Genomic DNA, 23029 nt, shown 5'->3' on the forward strand with positions numbered 1-23029 from the left:
GAGTCACTTAGAATAAGTATACCTCATTATGTGTACATGTGTAAGGCTTCCAGAAGCATAAAATCATGCTTTGTCAACAACCAAAACCTCATGGTTCTCTGGGTGATGGGGATGGCATATTGGCAGATATGGGTAACCTACAGCAAACGGGGAGTTTGCTGCAGACACAAGGACTGGCACCACATACAACCAGCTTGGGTCATGCCTTCTTTCTGCACCAGCTAGACCTGCGCTGGCTCCACAAATGTAGAGAACTCACTAGACTGAACGCCGCATTGAAGCTGAAGCCTTTTCAGGCATTGTGGGTATTAATGTGCCCAGCTAAGAAGCCGTCTCTGAGCTCAAAGCATTAGGAAATTCAGGGACTGGTTGTAGTCCAATTGGACCAATTGATCCCAGGAAGAGTTCTTCCTACATTGGAAACTAGAGTTTCCTAAATAGCATATGAATTGGCTCCATGCGTGATTTGTTAGACTGGGCTCCTGCAAGTGGTGCTCCAGCTACGGAAGCAAATTTGATCCTGAAGGCTAAATAGCCATAACTGAATTGTGTGCTCCTAATCCCCCAAGCCCTGAAGGGTCTGAGCAGGCTGCACATGTGAATGGCCTGTCTGTCCAGTGTTACTGCTCTGCAACCACAGAGGATAAACTGGCCGTGGATACTAGGGAAATGACTGTATGTACAGCTACGTTTATAAATATCAGCTACTAAAAATCCATGCCCCATCAAAAATCATGCAATTAGCATGAAGCTGTTAAAATCCTGTGCTTTCTGCCTCCTGAGTTTTTGGACTGCATTAGCTTCCAATGTTCAAACTTTTCTCTGAAACTTAAGAACTGGGCAAATGTGTGTATAAATAGAGATTCATATTTCATCTAGTGGAACTTCAATAGGATTATTAAATATAGGAGTTGGCAACACTGAAAAGGTAGGCCTAATTTAAGCGATGATTGAAAATTACACAAAGCAAAGTCTCTGTGTGAAAATTATGCCATCGCTATAAGCAGAATGATGGCTTTTTATCCTTGATCTTGGAAAGGACAGACAGAAAAAAATGTGTCATAACTGGGAAGGGTTCTGGGTCAGGAATGATTATATCTGAAAAAGCTATTGCTAAGATTGTTACAAAGTTGTTTCTTGTAAATGAAAAAAATAGTAATAACTGTGTTAATTTTAAATTATGAAAGTCTGTCTAAAGTGGCATTCCCATATTCTACTGAGGCACATGAGCATCCTGCTTAATGATGATGTCAGAAATACTCACTGACAATGTGCACTTAAAATGCCACTTATTTTCACTGCCTACAACAAATGAAATGCTAACAGTAAAGAATGGAGATGGGAGATGATACCCCTTTGCAAGCATCAAAGTTTATCTCCATGGTACTATTCTGTCCAGCTACTTGAAGTAACTTGTAATCAGAGGTAAAACACCTCGGAATAAGTAGTTTCAAAGAAACTCAGGAAACAGCAGCTGAACACTGGAAGGATGATTTTTTTTCCAGGTGTGAGTATAGACCAGGTATTAAATGCAAGTGTCTGGCCAAGATGAAGCCTGTGGAGAATAACCTTGCAAAAGAAAAAGGTGCTGTAAGTTGCCAGCAGCTGTTTGTGAGGCAATGCAAACACCAAGAGACTGGTAGAGAAGCCCTCTCCAGTTGATGTGGAGGTGGGGAAGGTGCAAGTTGGGTGTCATGCAGGTTAAGGGAAGGTGAGGGCCTCTAACCTTTTTCTCCCCCTGTTAAACTAGTTAAGAGCATGGGGTGGTTGGTTGGGGTTTTTTTTAAAGAAGCTGCTTTGAATCATTTTAGTCAGGCTAGTTACAGGCCCCCAAGGAAGGGTTTGCAGGTGTCAAGCACAGGTGGGTCCATATTGTTGCTGTGACTGGGACCAGAGATCTCCTATCCACGGACTAATCTGAAAGCTGAACATTCTTGCAGAAATCATGCAGAGAGGGAAGCAGTTTATCCTGCCACCTAACAGTTTACTCGGGACAATTCAGGGGACAACCCAGATTGCAGTTATGATGATATAATAGCAAGAGGGGGAGACAGAGTCTAAATTAAGAAGCGTAAGTGTACATGGGGAGGAATGCAGGCAGTGGCCTGCTGCTTGCAAAATGTGATTACAGGGGCAGTAGCAGAGATCACAGATGCAAGTCACCCTTGAATCTGACAAACCTGAGAGATCAAACAATGTGAAATTATATTTTGGAATGCTTCACTGTTAATAACTTGAGTTATGATGGTAAACCAGGCAAGGAAAGAGACTGAAGTTATTAGCTCTAATTATCATTTGGTATAGTTTCTTGACTGCGGAGGACCTCATTTAAGTCAAGTCAGTCCATGGCCTGTGCAGCTTCAATTCATGATTTCTCACTGGAGGTCCCAGGACTCAAGTGGCCGTTTCTCTTCTCTTATTTTTTTATTTATTTTTTTCTCCTTACATGTTTCCATCCTGGGTCTAAAAATCTGCTCTCATAAGAATTACTGAAGCCAAAAAAATAGGGATTTGTACTATCTGAAAGCTTTGCAGCCTTGATGCATATGGAGGGTAAAAAGCGATCTGTCTTAAAGATCAGTGGGTTTTAAACCACTGAAACCCAGATTTGAACTTAGAATTGGGAGGAGAGGGATGTTTATCACGATAATGGGATTTAAAACCTAATTCCTCCTAGCCTTGTGTAATGTACACAGTATTTCACAGACCAGTACAAATAAGTGGGAAGGCTTGTGAATTACCAGAAGAGCCGAGCTGTTAAGAACAGACTGCTGTTTTGGGCAATATTATTTATTTATCTGGACAAACATTCACTTTTCCACTGGAAAAAAGTTGGAAAGGATAGAGAAAGTATGTGTTTGTGAGACTTGGTGGTGTTGTCCAGTGGCTTCATTGGCCAGGATTACACATAGAGCAAATATATCTGATCTTCATTACATTAACAGCTAAGCATTGGCTTCCTTTTTATTTCTTCAGATTCACTTGTGCAACCTTCATGTTGTTTCTGTGGCCAGTCATGTGAAATTTAAGGTATTTCTATTGTCAGTTCTTCTCACACTGTTCATTCCTTGAGTTGCTCCACGTATTTGAGCAACAGTTCCCCATACGCTGAATAACTGTGTCCCTACCCTCCTGTCAGAACAAGTGTCTCTATCATATCCCTTCCACCCACTCCTCAGAGTGAGACCAGTCGTCTTCTTCCTGTGCTTGCTTTCTTCTCTTGGGGAATGCCCTTCCTGAAGTGCTCAGCAAAGCCACAACCCTGTACACCTTTAAAACTTTCCCAAAGATCTACTTCTGTGGTGCTTGCAAGAAACTGAGTAATCTGCTTATCTATTTCATGTATCTCATGAGTGACTTGCTCCTTCTCTATTGTAATAAACTGTTTGTAAGAAACTGTTTGATTAAATCTACTTACTCTTTCTCTATTTTTATCAAATAAAAATGTTGATGTATGTATACCCTGAATTGGCCTTTGCAGAGGTTGGGTGAATTCTAGGATAAGAGGATCACGATCACCTTTTGGATGCCACTCTGGTCTTCCGGCCCATTTGTTGCTTGTATCCTTTGTTGCTTCTCATTAGAAACATAACTTATCCTCCAGCTGTCTGCAGATAAAGAGGCTTTGCTCTTCACTTGGCTCTTCATAACTTTAGAAGAGCACCGAATATGTGTAGGATTCCACCTACTTGGAGCTGATTATAGTCTTGGTGTATTAGTTTGGGAGCTACTCCAGGCACGATCAATGTTTTTTGTCTCTGGCAGGTATCTCCTACTACAGTTTACAGGACTGTCTAAAACACTGTTCATAGGGAGCTAATAGCATTTCATGTGACCATTGATTGTCATCATCCTACTCTGTGCATTTTTCATGTTTTCTAATTTTCGTGTTTGTAACTCTGAAAAAGCACTGTAGGATGTGTGTGAAGGTTCTCAGCTTGCTAATGCTCTCTAGCGAGCATAGATAGTGTTATCCACACTTTAAACAGGGAATTTCAAGGTATTTTGATTGAACACAATTTTGACTGAGTGGATAAGGGTAACAATTTAAAGAAAATACCCTTTTCTTCATAAGAGAAGATAGCAAACTGAACCTTTTTATAACTGTACTGTGTAATGTCATGAAGTAATACATAGACTTGTGACTTGTGACTTCTTCAAGTAAGAAGGAGGGTAACTGTAGCGGGTTACTCTGTTCTGAGGGATGCAGAGGGGCCCATATGTTGACCAGACCCATACCATAGAGAGGTCTGCTGCCTCCCTAGGGCTCGGGTCAGAGATATTAAAAGGAAGGTCACTGCTCTGGTGCAGCCCTCTGATTACTACTCCTTATTGGTTATCCAGGCAGGTAACGATGAGAGAAGTCTGAAGTCACTCCAAAAGGACTTCAAGGCACTGGGGTGGCTAATTGAAAGCTCAGGAGCTCAGGTTGTGTTTTCATCAATCCCTCAAGTGGAAGGGAAAACCACTGATAGAGGGTGGAAAACACATCTGATTAACACGTGGCTCAGAGACGGGTGCCACCATTGAAATTTTGGGTTCTTTGACCATGGCGAGGTTTATAAGGCACCTGGTCTGCTGGTAGCAAATGAGACAGGTGGGATGCAGCTGTTCCAGAGGGGGAAAAGGATTCTGGGGCAGGAGTTAGCAGGGCTTATTGACAGGGCTTTAAACTAGATATGAGGGGGGATGGGGAGATAACTGGGCCTGTTAGGAACAAGCTCAAGGGAAGCATGCCAAAGCTTGAAGGATGGTGGACTGGTGAGGGCTCTGCCACTTCATTTGAGAGAAGAGAAAGATTTTTAGGAACGATGGAAGCACCTGAGAAGGGTCTGGTAGGGAATGGGGCCCATGCTCACAAAAAGGTGTTGGATCCACTAGCTCATCTCAAGTGCATCTATACCAATGCAGGCAGTATGAGCAACAAACAGGGGGAGCTTGAGGCCATGATGCAGCACGAGAACTATGACATAGTAGCTATAACAGAAATGTGATGGGATGCCTCACATGACTGGAGTGCCACCATCGATGGCGATAAGCTCTTCAGGAGGGATAGACAGGGAAGGAGAGGTGGTGGAGTGGCTCTGTATGTTAGAGAATGCTATGACAGCTCAGAAATCAAGCATAGTGATAACAGGGCTGAGAGTGTTTGGATTAGGTTAAGGGCCAATAAAGCAGATCTTGCTGTGGGAGTCTGCTATAGACCACCCAACCAAAGCAGTGAGGTGGATGAGGCTTTCTATAAACAGTTGGGAGAAATCTTGTGGTCACTTGCCGTTGTTCTTGTGGGGGACTTTAACCTCCCAGATATCTGCTGGGATCAAAACACAGCAGAGAGGGAACAATCCAGGAGGTTCCTGGAACGTGTGGAGGGTGACTTGCTCACACAGCTGGTGAGTGAGCTGACCAGGGAAGGTGCCTCCTGGACCTGCTGCTTGTGAACAGGGAAGAGCTTGTGGGGAAGTAAAGGTTGGAGATGGTCTAGGGTGCAGTGATCATGAGATGATTGAATTTTCAGTCCTTAGAGAAACAAAGAGAGGGTTTAGTAAAACCCACCTTAGACATCCGGATGGCTAACTTTGACCTGTTCAAAAGACTGATTAACAAAATCCCTTGGGAGGCTGCCCTGAAGGTTATGGGAGCCCCGGAAGGCTGGACATGCTTCAAGAGTGAAGTCTTAAAGGCACAGGAGCAGGCTGTGCCCGTGTACTGGAAAAACAAGCAGGCGGGGAAGGAGACTGGCCTGGCTAAACAGGGACCTTTGGCTGGATCTCAAGAACAAAAGGAGAATCTATTGCCTTTGGAAGAAGGGCCAAGTCTCTCATGAAGACTATAAAGATGTAGTGAAGTTACGCAGGGAGAACATTAGGAGAACCAATGACAAAAAATGTTTCTATAAATTTGTTAACAGCAGAAGGAGGATTAGGGAAAATTTCCCTCCTTTACTGGATGCAGAGGGAAACATGGTAACTAAGGATGAGGAAAAGCCTGAGGTGCTCAATGCCTACTTTGCCTCAGTTTTTAGCAGTGGAACTGGCTGTTCCCTGGACACCCAGCCTCATGACCTGGGAGATGGGGAGGGGAAGCAAAATGAGGTCAGCACAGTTGAAGAGGAGATTGTCAGAGACCTGCTACACCACTTGGATGCACACAAGTCTGTGGGACTGGATGGGTTACACCCAAGGGTGCTGAAAGATTTGGCAGATGTGCTCGCCAAGACACTGTCCATGATTTACCTGAAATCATGGCTGACTGGGGAGGTCCCATTGGACTGGAGGGTGGCAAATGTGACACCCATCTACAAAAAAGGCAGAAAAGAGGATCCAGGAAACTATAGACCTGTCAGTCTGACCTCGGTGCCAGGGAAGGTCATGGAGCAGGTCATCTCGGGGGCCATTAAAGGTCATATAATGGACAACTATGGGATCAGGCCCAGTCAGCATGGGTTTATGAAAGGCAGGTCCTGCCTGACAAACATGTTCTCTTTCTACGACAGGGTGATCTGCTTATTGGATGAGGGAAAGGCCATGGATGTTGTTTACCTTGACCTTAGTAAGGCCTTTGACACCTTTCTCCTGGCAAAACTGACTGCTTGCGGCTTGGCTGGGCACACACTTCACTGGGTAAAAACTGTCTGGATGGCCGGGCCCAAAGATTCGCGGTGAATGGAGTTAAATCCAGTTGGCGACCGGTCAAGAGTGGTGTCCCCCAGGGCTCGGTTTTGGGGCCACTCCTGTTTAACATCTTTATTGATGATCTAGACGAGGGGATCGAGAGCACCCTCAGTCAGTTTGCAGCTGACACCAAGTTGGGTGGGAGTGTTGATCTGCTCGAGGGTAGGGAGGCTCTGCAGAGAGACCTGGACAGGCTGGAGCCATGGGCTGAGGCCAACTGGGGGAGTTTCCATAAGGCCAAATGCCGGGGGCTGCCCTTGGGCCACAACAACCCCCAGCAGCGCTACAGGCTTGGGGAGGAGTGGCTGGAGAGCTGCCAGTCAGAGAGGGACCTGGGGGTGTTGATTGACAGCCGGCTGCACAGGAGCCAGCAGTGTGCCCAGGTGGCCAAGAAGGCCAATGGCATCCTGGCTTGTATCAGCAATAGCGTGGCCAGCAGGGACAGGGAAGGGATCTTACCCCTGGACTCGGCACTGGTGAGGCCGCCCCTCGATTCCTGTGTTCAGTTTTGGGCCCCTCACTACAAAAAGGACATTGAATGACTCGAGCGTGTCCAGAGAAGGGCAACGGAGCTGGTGCAGGCTCTGGAGCACAGGTCATACGAGGAGCCGCTGAGGGAACTGGGGGTGTTTAGTCTGGAGAAGCGGAGGCTGAGGGGAGACCTCATCGCCCTCTACAGCTACCTGAAAGGAGGGTGCAGAGAGCTGGGGATGAGTCTCTTTAACCTAGTAGTAAGTGATAGGACAAGAGGGAATGGCCTCAAGTTGCACCAGGGAAGGTTTATACTAGATGTCAGGAAGCATTTCTTTACAGAAGGGGTTGTTAGGCGTTGGAATGGGCTGCCCAGGGAGGTGGTGGAGTCCCCATCCCTGTATGTGCTTAAGAGTCAGGTCAACATAGCGCTGAGGGATCTGGTGTAGTTGGGAACTGTCAGTGTTAGGTTAATGGTTGGACTGGATGATCTCCAAGGTCTTTTCCAACCTAGACGTTTCTGTGATACGGGGATCATTTTTATTCCTGTGCTGCATAACAGGCAACATTTATTTGTTGTTTGTTATGCTTGTCATGACTTTCTGATGCACAGAAAACTGAGTCTCTCTTTTGTGCAAATGGTGACGTGTATTTAGTGTCCTCTTCTGCGGGGTGTCTCCATCTGTATGAAGTTAAGCACATGCTGTGTGTCAGCAGTATCCGTGGTCTGCAGTGTACCCCGTGTTCACTTGTTACCAGAATTTCCAAGGAAATAGTATCGCCTTTGATATGTCAACATCCTGTTTTGATACCAGTTTTGTGGCGTTATCATCTAGCAAGCTAATGGCCACATAGATAATTAATATTGCTAGGCACAATGTCAGTGTTCCTCTAATTAGTAAAGACTTCACTTTGTTCAGCAAGACCCAGAGTGAGCCTTGCCTTGGAGCTGGAGGCTGGGGATGCACTCATGGAGCTAATTCTTTGGTTACTTTTCCTGCCATATGGATAAGTGTTACCTGGGGATGAGTCCTGAACATTATCATAAGAGTTAGTAATTTGCTAGATGGAAAACAAGGGAACTGTCTTCGAATAATCAGTTACTGCTGACTAGCTCCCCCGGTTGTAGTCCCTGAGTAGAGGTGGAAGAGGGCAAAGGAGGGAGTAAGAGACCCCAGGAGGGTACAGGTTTCTTCAGTGAACTACCTGAGAGCTTTGAAGTAGAACATGCCATCAATGTGGACTTTTTTTTATTTTCTAGTTCAGCGTATGATACCAAAACAAGACAGAAGGTGGCAGTAAAAAAGCTTTCAAGACCTTTTCAATCACTTATTCATGCGAGGAGGACCTACCGAGAGCTTCGGTTGCTTAAGCATATGAAGCACGAGAACGTAAGTGGAGAGTGAGTTCTTTCCCTTTGGATTTTTATGACAAAAGTTTGCAATATAGGCTTAATTTCAGTTAGGTACAATATTTTTCAAAAAAGTATATACAGCTCTCTAGCTGCCCAAGGTAACTGGACCTAGCCATCTTACCTGTAGTGAAGTCACTGGACTTTATAGAGACTTTCAGTAAAAGGCTGCCTTTTTATTGAAAAATTATCTAATTTTATCTTGAAGATGCAGATACTGATATCCAAAACAAGTGATCCTACTCTTCTCTAACTAAAGTAATGAGAGTGTTCTGCTCGCTACTGTTGGATACTCTTGAAACATCAGTCCAGGGAAAATGAGAACCTCAAACCTGCTTTTTCTGAATTTGCATTCTGTTGAGAAATTAAGGGCAGATACTCTCATTGAAATTAACATCAGTGTAATATCTAGATGAAAGGTAATAGAACTTCAGGCCCCAAATCACTGAGCAGTATTTTAAACTTACGATTTCAGTGGGAGTATCCACCTACTTACAAATAACTTGATGAATTGACGCCTGAATAAAATATAGCGGATTGAAAAGTATCCTGAAGAAAAATTGCTGAAAAAATTAAATAACAACAGAACAAGATAACCCATAAAATTGTGCATAATCTTAAGTATAACAAGTGTATAAGCTGTGTGTCAGCTTTTCTGTAATAAGATAATACTTTTCTGCCTTTATTTCTGATTATTTAAAGTCTTGTTGTAAGTACTTTTTGTAATTAATATAATTTTCTGTTGATCATGGGGATAGCTGAGGCTATACCTGTATAGACCACCTACTGTGCCACTTATTTAAGTTTTCAGGATGACTATATGTCATGTTTTTCTAAGTTTCATCCCCAAAATGCTAAGCACTGTCAATAGTAGCTATGTGTTGCTTTACAGAGTTCTAAAAATAAAATGTCAATTCCCTCATTTTTCAGGTTATAGGATTGCTAGATGTTTTTACACCTGCAACATCAATAGAAAATTTTAATGAAGTGTAAGTAAAATTTTTAAATCATTTTGGCTAGTTACTAAGTAAGTGCCACTCTGGTTTTAAAAAGGAAGCATGTACTTTTCTAATAGACTTGCAGCCACAGTTAGCTTTGTGAAGAACACCAGTAAAGCTTTTTGCAGCTTTTCCATGAAAGAGAAGGCAGGAGGATGGGCGTCATTTTTGTGCTTTGTTGTATGATAATTAATAAGACTATAGGTATATAGTAAATGGCTTCATGCTGCATAAATGCCAGTAAATTTCAGACTTTTTCAGTTCAATTATGTGTTAGCTGTAGATTATTTTTTCATAGCTAGATGGGGTAGCTCAGGAATGCAGGAGAGTATTCTGTAGGTTAACTGAGACAAGGTGAATTTAGGCAAGATTCCTGACTAACCTAGGACTAGGTGTATTTTGGTGTTGCTCATATGATTTATGCTGAGTTCATCTTGGTTTACATCGTGTATAAGCACTTAAGTAAACAATTTAGCAGAAGAAATAGTAATATATATTTTTTACTCCATGGAAATTAGTGTCCAGACCACTTTGATTCTGGGGCAAAATTACACAAATGAGAACTGGGTATGATAGATGTAGACTTCTGTCACAGCATTGGTTTTGGAAAAGAATTGATGTTTCTGTGAAATTTGTTAAAAAATAAAACTTGCAGTGGGGGCAGGGAGGGAAGTTAAGCAAAACACTCTTATTTCAAACAATCCAGTGTTAATCTCCATTATCAAATACTCTGGGGCCTTGCAGGTGCTAGTTTTGGTGCCTCAGGCTTCCACTTTGATGTTGGGTGAGGCTTCCTATTCATCTCAAAATATGATGTGTTCTCCCCTCACTGAACTACTGTAGTGTATCGTGGGGAAAACGGAGATAAAAGCTTTCAATGTACTGGAAGGATTTTTGTTCTTCATTATATTAAATCTCATAGCTGTATTCCATTATTAAAGTTCCTATCTGATTTCAAGGGCATAAACTGTGTGTTAGTAGAACATGGGAGTGTGTAGCTACTCTTTAGATGTGCTGCTTTTAGAAGGATTTACATTTGCCATTCGTAAATGAGGTGTGTTTCTTTTTTTTCTCTGTTTTATTTTCACAGGTATCTTGTGACAAATTTAATGGGTGCTGACCTGAATAACATTGTGAAGTGCCAGAAGTTAACGGATGACCATATACAGTTTCTCATCTATCAGTTACTTCGAGGTCTTAAGGTACTGGCTGAATGTAGGAGTTTTAGTCAGCAATGTAGTAACAACTAGTTCATTGCAGTGACAGTACTTAAACACATTTTTTTTATGTCTTAAGAGTGTGCAGATAGCAGCAATCATTTCAGAAATTATCAGATCATTTTTCTAACCAGAAATAAAACCCCAAGTCTGCCAATGTTTACATGCACAATACATCTGAATACTCCCCTTGAACATTAACTTTAAATCATTGTCTAAGTTATTACTGAAGAAAAATCAATTGCTATGTAGTGTCTCAAGTGAACATGTTCTGTAGCACAGTGTGTGTTTTAGACACTTCACCTGTCATGAGAAGGTAGTGAAAAAACTTCCTGAAGAATGTGAAATTAATAAAGAATGATACGGCAAGTAACTCACATTTGTGCTTTGAAAGACGTAGTTTGAAAAACTACAGCCCTGATTTTTGAAGAGTGTCACATGTGAAGAGATAACCAACTTAGCTGGGTTCTTTGGGAAATTTCTGGAAGTAGAAGTTTATCCTAGCAATGTATGATGTTGCACATGATCACCTAGGATTTACTCTGCCTGTAAAGTCATTGTTTCCTTCAATCATGTCAGTGAAAATTTATACAATTAGACAACATGGGTGATTGGCAATGAAACTTTAACAAAATTTTCTTCTGAAAGAATTAAAATATGTATAATTTTGCTGACATTAAACATGTAAGTGTCTATAACAGGAGATGTAGAAAATGCTTCTCATTACTAGGTGATAAGCATTTTCTCGGACCAGTGTTGTTTTTCCAAAGCATAAGCAAAAACAAAAGAGATGGGTCAGCTGCTTTAGTAGCTAACTTAACAGTAACTGATACTTTAGACATGCAAAATAACTGTATATTTGAAAGCAAGCCATGATAAATACTGGCTCTGAAATATACTTATTACATGATATTCAGCAAGTCACCTTGCACCTGAGACAGTAATTCTTATTCATACATGCAGGTTCTGTCAATTTAAGTGAAGATTTTAGTGACTAAAAATTGCAGAACTGAGTCCTTAATTGCTTTGTCTCATTTACTTAAGTTAATAGCTTAATTAGAAAGATGGATTCCAGAGTTAATTATCCAGCTTGGAGTTTTGAATATAAGGCTATGTTGTGTCAGAGCTAAATAATAGTAAGAGTTGTGCTCTGGAGTGAATATTAATTTCAGAAATGCACTCAGGTGCATTTCTGGCTCTGTTTCAAATGGGAGGGGTTGATGGTGGCTCATCTCTTCTGGAATTGAAATTCTCACATCTCATTAGTCAAAGAACATTTGATCGTATATAATTCCTCACTTACATCTATGCTGGAGTCATTACAACATGTATTTGCATACCTGAGTAAGCTTTGGGCTCACTGGTAGGTGTGTTCAGCAGTATGGAGCACAGGCTTCGTGCCCTGCAGAAGCTGTCTGGGCGGACAAAGCGTTAACATGGAGCTGCATAGTTTTGCAGGCTCCTGAGCTGGCTGGTAGAGGACTGCTTGGTGGCACCAAGAGGAGAGGAGCTGTTGTCAATTCTCAGCAGAGCAGGGACACAGCTCCTTCTGTCGCCAGTGGTGGTTGGGTTTACTCTTCGTTCAGCTGCTCACAGGTGTTGTAAGGAGTGCTCAGGGGTGGCCATGCCCTTCTGATAAACCATGTGTAGGTCTGGAAGAAGAATAATGCCCTTGTGTTTTCTGTGGGTATTCCCTGTTGATACACAGGTTTTGCATGTGATCTCTGCTCCTAAAAAAGAAGGAGAATTCACCTCTAGAGAATAAAGAGAAGGTTTTCAAGGTCTTGCTGATCCTGGTCAGTAAGGTCATAGATAGACTGGCTGTCAATCCTAGTAAGTGAATGATAGGCAATTACAGAGTGAGTTTTTCTCAATCTTTGAGTTTTAGTGTTTTATTAAAAATAGCAGAGACGCTAAATAGCCACTTGAAATACTGCTTTGGGTCCCTGCTTTGAAAGTGGACCTGAAGTAATGCTGTGGCTTAGGTGGGTATTTTTGTCACTAAGCTGTCCCAGGGCATGAGTATCTCTCACCCAGATTCAGTGTTCGTGGTATGGGAAGGTGACACATCATCTAGGAGTCAACCATACTGCTCCCTAGGCCACTAACTTCACTGAGCCACTAGCTGATCAACACAGACATCCAGATAAGACTGGAACAAATTCTAAATTGTTAAGAAACTTTCAACAGAAGAATCACTGCAAGTGCTGTCTTTTATGTTAGAATCTAGTCTTCATGGTTCCGTTTCTTGAAATATCCAGCTGTGGATAAAACAAAACAAGGAGGCTTGAAGTTTGTCATACCTCCATTTGATATGAAAATGTAGTGTGACTTCTTTTCTATATGTAAAACAATCAGTCTCAGAAGTGAAAAGATAAGACAAGTGACTTACCTTCCTTCACCTCTAACTTCAAATCTTATCTTTTTTTGTTCCTTCTTGTTTCACAGTATATTCACTCAGCTGGAATCATCCACCGGGTGAGTTCACTCATTGTGGTAACAAAAATGGAGTGTATCCCTCCGTACATTAAATGTGTTACTAAGACATAGTTATAATATATTTTAAAAGGTTAAAATTGTACTTGATTAACTCTCTCCATTCTGCTACAGGATCTGAAGCCCAGTAACCTAGCTGTAAATGAAGACTGTGAATTGAGGGTAGGTATCGTGCTGTTGTAATGAAGAATGTTGTAAAAGCTCTCAAGATGACAGTTTTCTGAGAAAACATTAGCTACTGTTTTTATTTCTGATTCTATTAATTTCTACTGTTTGCTGCTGTTGCTCCCCTGGCATAGAAAACCCATTTCCATGAACCTGTGTTTTCTCCCAAATATTAATTTAGTAATATTTAGTATGAACACAAGTATCTTTGCAAAATATTCATCCCTAGTTCCTCACAGACAGTACATAGGCTAATAATTTGGCCCACGAGTGAGTACTTAAGTGAGTATTTCTTAAAAGTTTGACCTGTGATATGTATCTGCGTCTGCCATGTTTAGATGAAGCCTTGTAACAACCTTTGTTATGAAAAAAGATACCAGTATTACCAGTTATGTTACCAGTTACAGGCAGTAAAAAAACAACAACAACAAAACAAAAACCACAAAAAACAACCACCCCACCAAAAAGAACCCAGTAATCCACACTTCTCAAGTGCTATTTTAATGTACACCTCTATATAAATACATATCTTTGTGTATCTGTGTGATACAGTATTGCATAAAAAGCATGGTACTCTAGAGAAGGAAAATATATCTTCTAGCTTTCTAAGCCTTTAAGCCTAAGAATGAGAAATTTAACATTTCTCCATGACAGCCAGAGATATCTTTCTCTCTGTGACTGAGACTGATGTAATCCCTTTATTCCAGCTGCAAGGGATTTAACAAAATATTCCAAATACTACAAAATCAGCAAAAAGTCACAATAGTGAATAAGAGCAGTATAGTTAGGTTCTCACGCTAATCTGGATCTGTGGTGAAAAACTGTAGTTCCTGTTTGGTTCAGTGACACTTGCAGATGCTCAGCAAGTTTCATGATTATCCTTTTAATGACTTCGTGCATGTATGTTCAGCATCTGTGAAATTTTATGGGTCATCTAGGTCTGATCATGCACTCTTAAATGTGTGCTGTGTTTTTTGTACAGTAAGTAAAAGAAACTTTTAATCTTTTTCTCTATTATGGTATCTGTGCACCTCTGTTCTAGCATTTGTTATGCTGCTCTTTGCCTTGTTTACATTTATAGTTTTACTTCCTCCAATACTAAATTATTTTCTAGTAGAACAAATTAGTGGATATTTCCTGATACAAACAAAAAAGGAAATAGAAGAAAAAAAAAGAAAAACCTGTGTGTACATATTTGATAGAAGGGATCAGGTATTAAAGAAAAATATTGCCAAAATCCTTCTAAAAATAAGGGCATTATTTTTCACACCATTATTCATGCCTTGTTTTTCTCATGCTTTTATTTTTGCTTATTTAAGAAATAAATAATGCTTTTAAAGTATATTAGAAGATGTTACTGTGTTATTTATATCTTAATATTTTCCTGTAGGCTTTTTATATCTTTAAATTGAATTATAACTGAGGAGTTTTGAATGATACTCTTAAAATTTTCTTACTCCCAATGAAAAGGATTAGCCATCAGCTTAATAAATAATCCTGGATCTCACCATGGGAGGTTGCCACTGATCTCAATTCACATTTCTGAAGAGATGCTAACTAGCTCACTAACTAGACTGACTTAACAAACAGCACTGAGGCTCAGATAGTAGTACCCTTTCACAACAGTCTTTCTTAAGAGTTAGGCATGCCTTCTAGCTCTGTAATTAGTGGGACACAGACTAATCAAAAAACAGAAAGCAAAGAAATGAGCAGGAAAAATTTAATCGAAATAACTTCCCGTCAATGTAAACTTAACAAGGGAGAGCATATGGAGGGGAACATTTTGCTATCAAGCCTATGAGTAATACGTGTACCTAAACAGAGCTCCTTTGTTGTTTTGGTGGGGGAGTTCTACTGAAAACAGATGGTGTGTGATTTAAATCTACCTTGTTATGGAGGATATATGTTTCTCTCTTAGTGGCATCAGAATGATGCATGATTTGGATAAATGCTTAGATAGATGTGAGAGGGAAGCAACAGAAATTCTGCAGATTTGTGATGAGCTTGTGTGGTCTTTAAATGTCTAAATAGCCAAGTGGCACTTGACATTGGTATTTCACACTAGCATTCCCAGTTGATAGTGTCTCATTTTTATTGCAACAGTGCTTATTTTTAGCAGATGAATGTCAGGGGAAAATTGAACTTGAGGCAAAATGTAAAGTTTGCCTTAGAGGACAAAGGGCCAGGCTTATTGCAGTGGAAGCATCTTCATGCAAACACGTAGGCTGAAGGGGTACAGCAGGGAGAGCAGATGAGCTTGTCTGCAGAGTGTTGCTATTTCACTTCACTGATAGTGAGGGACTATGGATAAACAGAAATGTGTAATGGGGAAAATCAGTACTATAACAAAAGTGAGAAGGGATTTTTTAAAATTATTTTTACTTTATTTTATTTTTATTCTGTAGATTTTAGACTTCGGTTTGGCTCGACAAACTGATGATGAAATGACCGGATATGTTGCAACAAGATGGTACAGAGCTCCAGAAATTATGCTAAACTGGATGCACTACAATCAAACCGGTAAATTGTGGAGACTTACTACAGCTGGATATAGTGATAGCTTTAAAACAAGGGGCAACTCTGTTTAAGGATCTCTTTGATTCATTGTACACATTTCTCTCTCCATTTGTTGACAGTTGACATCTGGTCAGTTGGATGCATCATGGCAGAGCTATTGAAAGGGAAGGCCCTATTTCCTGGAAACGATTGTATCCTTAACATAAAATATAAAATGCGGCTATAAAGATACTCTCTAATTCTTCCTTTTTTTCTAATGACTTAAGTGTTTCCATGAAAATATTTTTGAGGTAACAAACTTCTAAAATGGTAAACCATTTTGGTTATCTTTCAGTTTAGTGTATATGACAGCTGAATATGACGTATGAATATGAGATCCACTGGTAGGAAAAAAACAGTAACAGATGTTCCTAAACAACAAAAAGTTACATTTATTCTTTGATGTGTATCTGTATGTAAACAATAACCTAGTTACAACAGAGCAGTTTTCTTCCATGTGTGTATCTTACTGAAATAACATATGTTAAAACTGAAGCTGAAGGCAGTATTTTTTGATTGGCTAATATAATTTTAAAACACAGAACTGCTTTTAGGCTGGAAGTTCCTAAAATGCAAACAAATTAACTTTTAAGTAATAAGTGAATTAATAGGCATATTGTGTCCTGTTTTAAAAAAAGCCAGCAGTTCCAGAAATGCCACAGGACCAACAAAACCCCCTCTTCTCTTCAGCGCTGTGCTGTGGTCCCTGCTGGAGCGTCAGGGATTTGCATTGGCATTTTCTGTGCTGACAGGAGGAAAAAAAGAGCCATTGCTGAGGAGAGTGATAAAATAATAAAAGAAAACTGCAGAAAAACACATGAGGAATGAGGAAACAACTGCATCAGAGGAGGAAAGCTTTTATTATGAGGAACAAAGGCACCTTCTTCTGTACTGAATATTGACATTCTTACTACCCTGAAACCCCTCAAAAAGCAAACGCTTCTGCTAAAACTAAGCTATTGCCAGGTGCAAAACAACACAACATTGGAATTGCCTGAAAAACTGTTAAGAGAGATGAGAGACTAAGTCTCCCTGCTGACCTTTCTATTGTGGTCAGCATCATTAGGCTCTATTGTAATCATAGGCATTGTCCAAATGTTCATCAACTGGATGATGACTGTCCTTCAGACTGTAATTGCATGATATGTGGTATTTGGAAGAATCAATACATCTAGTTTTCAAGAGATAAGATTTCTTTAGCTGTTATAAAATATTGTCTACAGTTATGTGATTAGCAATTTAAATAAAACTGTAAAATAACCTTGAATCTCTAGGGAAAATGTAATATGCTTTACAGATCATATATGACAATGAAAAATGAATATTTTCAAGGTTTTTAATCTTGAAACTAATACAAAACACATTCTTAAAGATACCAAATGAGAACTTTCCACTTACCAGCCCTCAGATTAGTAATCTAGCTTTATGTGCTCTATCGTATTAGACAGTTCTTCAGAAATCCCTCAGATAACTGAAACATAAATTAAAATTAAGTTTAAGAATATGTTAAATTGGGAACTAGAACAGGAAAGGAATATTATGCATGCATCTTTCCCATGTACAGGCACACCTGACAGATTCCTATAGTACAATAGAGAATTTGATACTCCAGGACTAGGCTTAAGCAGGTTTCAGTTGGTAACCTTCCATGCACTACAGTGGAATTATCTTGCTGAATAGTTTTAAACATCTTAACTATCTGCATGAAAGCTCATTATTGTTTAAACCCAGAAGGACCATGTGCTGTTATTTCCCTGAAATAATGCAGATATTGATCAACTAAAAAGAATAATGGAAGTTGTGGGCACACCCAGTTCTGAACTTCTGAAGAAGATCTCATCAGAACATGTGAGTTCCCAGCTTCATTCAGTTAACTGACTTTCTGTCATTCTTTTCTCTAATTGGTATTGTATGTCACTGGTTGTGTTACACACATACTCTGATTTGGAAATGAGTGAACACTTTTAAAATGATCTCAATTTTTTGCTGCTAGAATGACACCATTCAAAAAATAATCTGTTTAGAGGTATCCAAATTTCTTGACTGTCAGCTGGATTAATTTTGATACTTGTCTTCATGTACCCTGTTTTTGAAAGGAGTTTTGCAACTGATCCTGACGATCTTTTATTTTGCTGCTGTACTTAGAAAAATTCAAACTGATGCTCAGTTCAGAGCATTATACTGTTGTTATTAAATCTGATGTCTCTGTATTTTTTATGCTTTCCATTGTTATAAGGGATCTAAACAGAGATACCAGAATCAAATAACGTGTGTTATTTGTATGAGTGCTCTTATTTGGATCCCTAATTTGAAATTTGTATTTATTCATCTCTCTGAATGCTTGCCTGAGGTCCACTTTCATGATAGTATCTGTAGTTAACAGTGTGATTTTTAACTCTCCATATGACTTATTTAAAATGGTAATCTAGTTAATGAACAATTTCCACTTCATTTCTCTGCTAAAGCTACACTTAAAGGATTCACTTTAAGCAGTAACTGTGGATATCCAGCTGAGGAATGAGATGTGGTATTGATTGATCAAGGCAGGTGATAGGCACAGTGTAAACATTCAGACAAACAACAGCACACGGATACCTCCTGAGCTGAAGCTGTTTTCTTAAACCTTTTCTATCTTTTCTATATACACCTCAGATTAATACTAATGGCTGTTTTTCAGATTGTGTGTATATTGATGGGTTTTCTTTGAACTTAACAAATGAATACACTAGTGGGTTAAGTAAGCAGGAGTAGTAGTAGAGCCAGAGCAACGATGTATTTCTGGAAGGTCCAAGCATACCCAAACCTCCTCAGCGCAGGCCAAGGCACAGCCCCAGAGTTTGTGGGTACCCAGCACCTGGGAATGGCTGGGGCAGGGGGAGGATCGGTCCTTGTGCCAGAGATTGCATCAACCAGCAGATCTCAGAATGTGCTGTCTTAAGCATAGGTATAGCCTGTATGTGTTATTAAGATCCTACAGTTTTTGCAGTAACACATTCATAGCATATACAAATGTGTGGTTTACCCACAACTAGTCAGTTTGTAAACTTATGAGATGAAGCACCTTAAATATTTACTGGAGATAGTATCTGCTTTTGTCTTTAATTTCTTGTGTTTCAGAGCATACCTCAGCGAGCTACAGGAACCCAGAAACTTCTACTGAGGCTAATTATACCTTTAGAACACAGGGAGAACACAAAAAACAAGTTAATGAGTGGGAGTGCTGCTAGGTCACCTCTGGGCTGCTGCTAGCTGGTTAGAGGAGCAATATCAAAGGAGATACATAACCTTGCTTGGAGGTACATGTCTCTTGCAAGGGAGTGCCTATTCTGTTCCTTCATTCTAGTTGTTCTTTACCTGTAGTTTGGCCTTACTGTTTAGATATTTCTTAATGCAGCTTGCAGTCCCAGACAATTTTTTCCATTCTTCTAACAGCAAGGTCAGATATTTTCTGAAACACCAAGACTATTTTCTGTTATAAGTAGAGGATTAAAGAACTGGAAACTAAAACATCGATCTCATGGGATGTTTCAGCACAAGTTACTGAGCTGTTCTGTCAGTCTTTCATGTTAATATGGGTTTAAATTTCATTACTTTCAGAATAATTTCAATGTCTGGATTCTATTGGTTGGGTTCCTGTGGTGAATATATAAGCAGAGGGGACAGGTTGGGAAATATACTTTGATAGGTCTGTGTTGTTTTCAAAGGATTTCTGGGCAAGGTTGGAGATAATTTTAACCGTATCTTGTTCAGTTGTGTTTGGATTAGTGATGTTAATTGGTGTCTGTGCAGAAACACATAATCCACCAAACCACAAATGTTTGTCAAGATAATTTTGTTCCTACTCTAGTCTGTAGCTTCCATGCAAGAATGTGACAGCTCTCTCTGCTCTGTTGTTCATACATATGTATAAACTAATGCCCTGGAAGACTTGACTCCTGATAGCTGCACACATTCACCTTCTAGCAGGTGTTTGATGCCTTTATGAACTTTAGGGGCATAAAATAGATGGAGTGAAGCTGGTGTTTGACCAGTCTTTCTACATGACTGGCTACAGCTGCTAAGAAGCAATCATCCTTTTAGAAATCCTTGCGGTCAGTCCCCATAATAAAAAGGGAAAATGCTAATATACTTTTAACAGGCTGGGGACATAACGCATGAAAGCTTGCTCATTTTAGTAAGACTCTGAAATGTGTCACTAATGGTAGTCTAGAGTTTCTATAGAGTATGCTTACATCTTACAAGAAGCAGAAAAAATAAATAGATCTGCCTCGTTAAATTAGAACACAGTTTGAAAATAAACTGTGCTACGTAATGATTTAAATATCTTTGTATCACACATGCAGAAATTAAGATGATAGCAGAGAGGACAGTGTAGGGAACAGGATCTGTTTCCCAAGTGTGGTTGTAGGATTGCACAGATGATATATCAGAGTATTTTATAGTCACTTCATGATAGTCCAGAAGATAGTTCCATAATTTTCAATCTGATATTTCACTTGGAACCATGGAGCTGCTTGGTATGAACAACTTTATTTCCTTTTCTGTCTTCAGTAGGCCAAGGATGCTTAGTTGGCCTCCTGCAGATAGTCTCCTTTTAAGTGTGCAGGGAGATGTCCCTGTAACATAAATATGTTTTAAAAGGATTAAGGTTTTTTCAAAGACCATCTGGGGTTTTTACAGATTTGGGGACAGCCATTTACTGCCTCTTTAACTGATCCATTTCAGGTTTCCCTGTTTTGTCTGATCCCATCCCTTAGGATCAGCATTCAACCTCTTCTCTTGCTGACCTATCTACCTCAGCCCAGAAATTTGTAGCTCACGTAATGTCAGGATCCATGCTGACATTTGTGGGTCCAACATGTGGGTAGGCTTTTCCTAGCTGAGTTGGGATGACAAGGCAAGATATAAATTCTGTTAAACATCTGAAGATCTGAGTCCTAAGAGTATCAGAATTCGTTCTTCAGTTAGTGAAGCTACTGTTTGACAGAGAAGAGAAGGATGCAGATTGGATTATACCACTTTGCTGAGGGTAACTGAAAGATGATTTAGGTTGCAATTTCTGGTTGAATGTCACATGCATGTGTTCCCTGGGGATATACTGCAGTGAACCAGTAAGCATAGGTGAAAACATAAGTGCTAACATGTAACTCTTTAAGGAAAATACACCTGTTTAAAACTCTCCTACTTATGTGCAATATACAGGAGTGACTGCTCAAAACACAGTAATGCATTAGGATTTTATGTGAAGAAGGTTTCCTATGTAGAAGAAACGTAAAAACTATTACATCTGGTTTTTTAGAGTTGATATGGTTACTGTTGGGCAAAATTTAACCTCTGTGCATGTGGGTTGTATATTGATTTATTCCTAGGCAAGAAAATACATTGAATCTCTTCCACATATGCCTCAACAGGATTTGAAAGCAGTATTTCGTGGTGCCAATCCATTAGGTAAGAAAGTCAGACTGATATAGATTAAATCTTTCACTAAAATAGGAACTCACACCTTCCTTTGCTATATGATCTCATATAATAATGATTAGACCCGTGAGAAGAGCATTGCTTAACCTTTCAACTTGAGACAGTTCCCTTCATGAAGCATGTGTCTTTTGTTTCTGGTGGAGATTATGGGAACCTCCTAAAGGAAAACAGTCTGTGGATGAAAAGCAAAAGCTGGCTATATATAGCAGAAATAAATAAAAATGTCACAGGGTCTAGACGAGAGACATCACTTCTGGCTCAGAAGGCCATGAGCTGTAAATTGCTGGCAAGAAGAATAATATACCAGGAAGTGTAGATGTTTGAATGACCCTTTTGAGTATTATTTTCTAGGAATACATGCACCATTGTTTGACACAGGATACTGGGCTAGACAGACCTTTGGTCTGATCCTGCACAGTTGTTTTTATGTCTAACCAATTGGTTCTGCCTGTGCAAAAGAGACGTTTGTGTGAACCATTTCTTGTGACGTGGCAAAGGAGACATTTGAGTCATCTTGCAACAGTGCTTGGTCAGTTCCGTCGAGTGCACATTATAACATTTTATACAGGGAAGTATTATGAGTTAAAATAGTCTGAATTTGTCCTGTGTATTAAAACACAATTTTATTTTTACAAATACAAGTAGCTGTGAACACTTTGATATAAAAAATGGGATTTATTTGCATGAGGTACATAAGAGCATGCTACATTAATATCATAAAAGCCAATTAATGATTGTGCTTATGAAAGCACTAAAAATCTTTTTTATATAGTATTTTAAATAGTTATGATAAACTTTCCATAGAAAACCAGTTTCAGCCTTGGAGATCTCTCTCTAATATTCTGCAACTGTCAACTTTAAACATACTTTCTTTACGCTGAGTCCTGTAAAGTTGCTTTGTGGTTTTCATCTGATGATTTCGTTGGTGCACGTAATTAAAAGTGTAATCTCACATTCACAATTTTAAGTTACCTAAGTTTGCACTGGTTGGGACCAAGTTAAGCACATGGTGCACAACCCAGGATATTTAATATTTAAGCACACAGAAATCTTTCCAGAATGAAGGCCTTGGGTGTCTGAAGAGGTGAATCAGATCTCAGATAGACTATAATGAACCTTTGTGCATACCACATGCAAACCAGAAGCTTCTTTCAGCTCTGAAAATTGTACTCACAGTATAAAATCTTCAAAATTTATTTGTTATACTGCCTAAATTTTGTGGGTTTGCCAATGATGTTAACTATGTTTCAGGTGAGTCAGAATAGATTTTGTGTAAACAGTTGTCTTCTCTTTTATTTATAGATGGTCTCTTCTGGCTTTGAACCACGTTTCTCTTTTTCCCTTAGCTGTAGATCTTCTTGAGAAGATGCTTATATTAGACAGCGATAAAAGAATTACTGCCTCAGAAGCACTTGCACATCCATACTTTGTACAGTATCACGATCCAGATGATGAACCTGAGGCCGAGCTGTACGATGAGTCAATAGAGAATAAGGAGCGAACCATAGATGAATGGAAAGGTAACAGAATTGCACACAGTAGTTAATACATGCAGCAGAACAG

At 39.8% G+C, this 23029-nt stretch overlaps 1 protein-coding gene across 4 annotated transcripts in view; it reads left to right on the top strand.

Annotated features, from left to right (window-relative positions):
- MAPK11 (mitogen-activated protein kinase 11) overlaps window positions 1-23029 on the top strand; it is a 36693-nt gene that overhangs the window by 9057 nt on the left and 4607 nt on the right. Inside the window, exons 2-11 of one of the 4 annotated variants that reach the window (XM_074903219.1) lie at window positions 8407-8536; window positions 9487-9545; window positions 10645-10756; window positions 13220-13249; window positions 13382-13429; window positions 15838-15952; window positions 16069-16140; window positions 17757-17836; window positions 21358-21436; window positions 22813-22986. In XM_074903219.1, the coding sequence (XP_074759320.1) occupies window positions 8407-8536; window positions 9487-9545; window positions 10645-10756; window positions 13220-13249; window positions 13382-13429; window positions 15838-15952; window positions 16069-16140; window positions 17757-17836; window positions 21358-21436; window positions 22813-22986 (899 nt within the window). Of the gene's footprint in view, window positions 1-8406; window positions 8537-9486; window positions 9546-10644; window positions 10757-13219; window positions 13250-13381; window positions 13430-15837; window positions 15953-16068; window positions 16141-17756; window positions 17837-19105; window positions 19314-21357; window positions 21437-22812; window positions 22987-23029 lie in introns of those variants that run through there. The other 3 variants (XM_074903220.1, XM_074903222.1, XM_074903223.1) reach the window with 3 other exon arrangements.

The sequence above is a fragment of the Athene noctua genome, chromosome 3 (assembly GCF_965140245.1).
Source record: "Athene noctua chromosome 3, bAthNoc1.hap1.1, whole genome shotgun sequence".
Classification (NCBI taxonomy): Eukaryota; Metazoa; Chordata; class Aves; order Strigiformes; family Strigidae; genus Athene; species Athene noctua.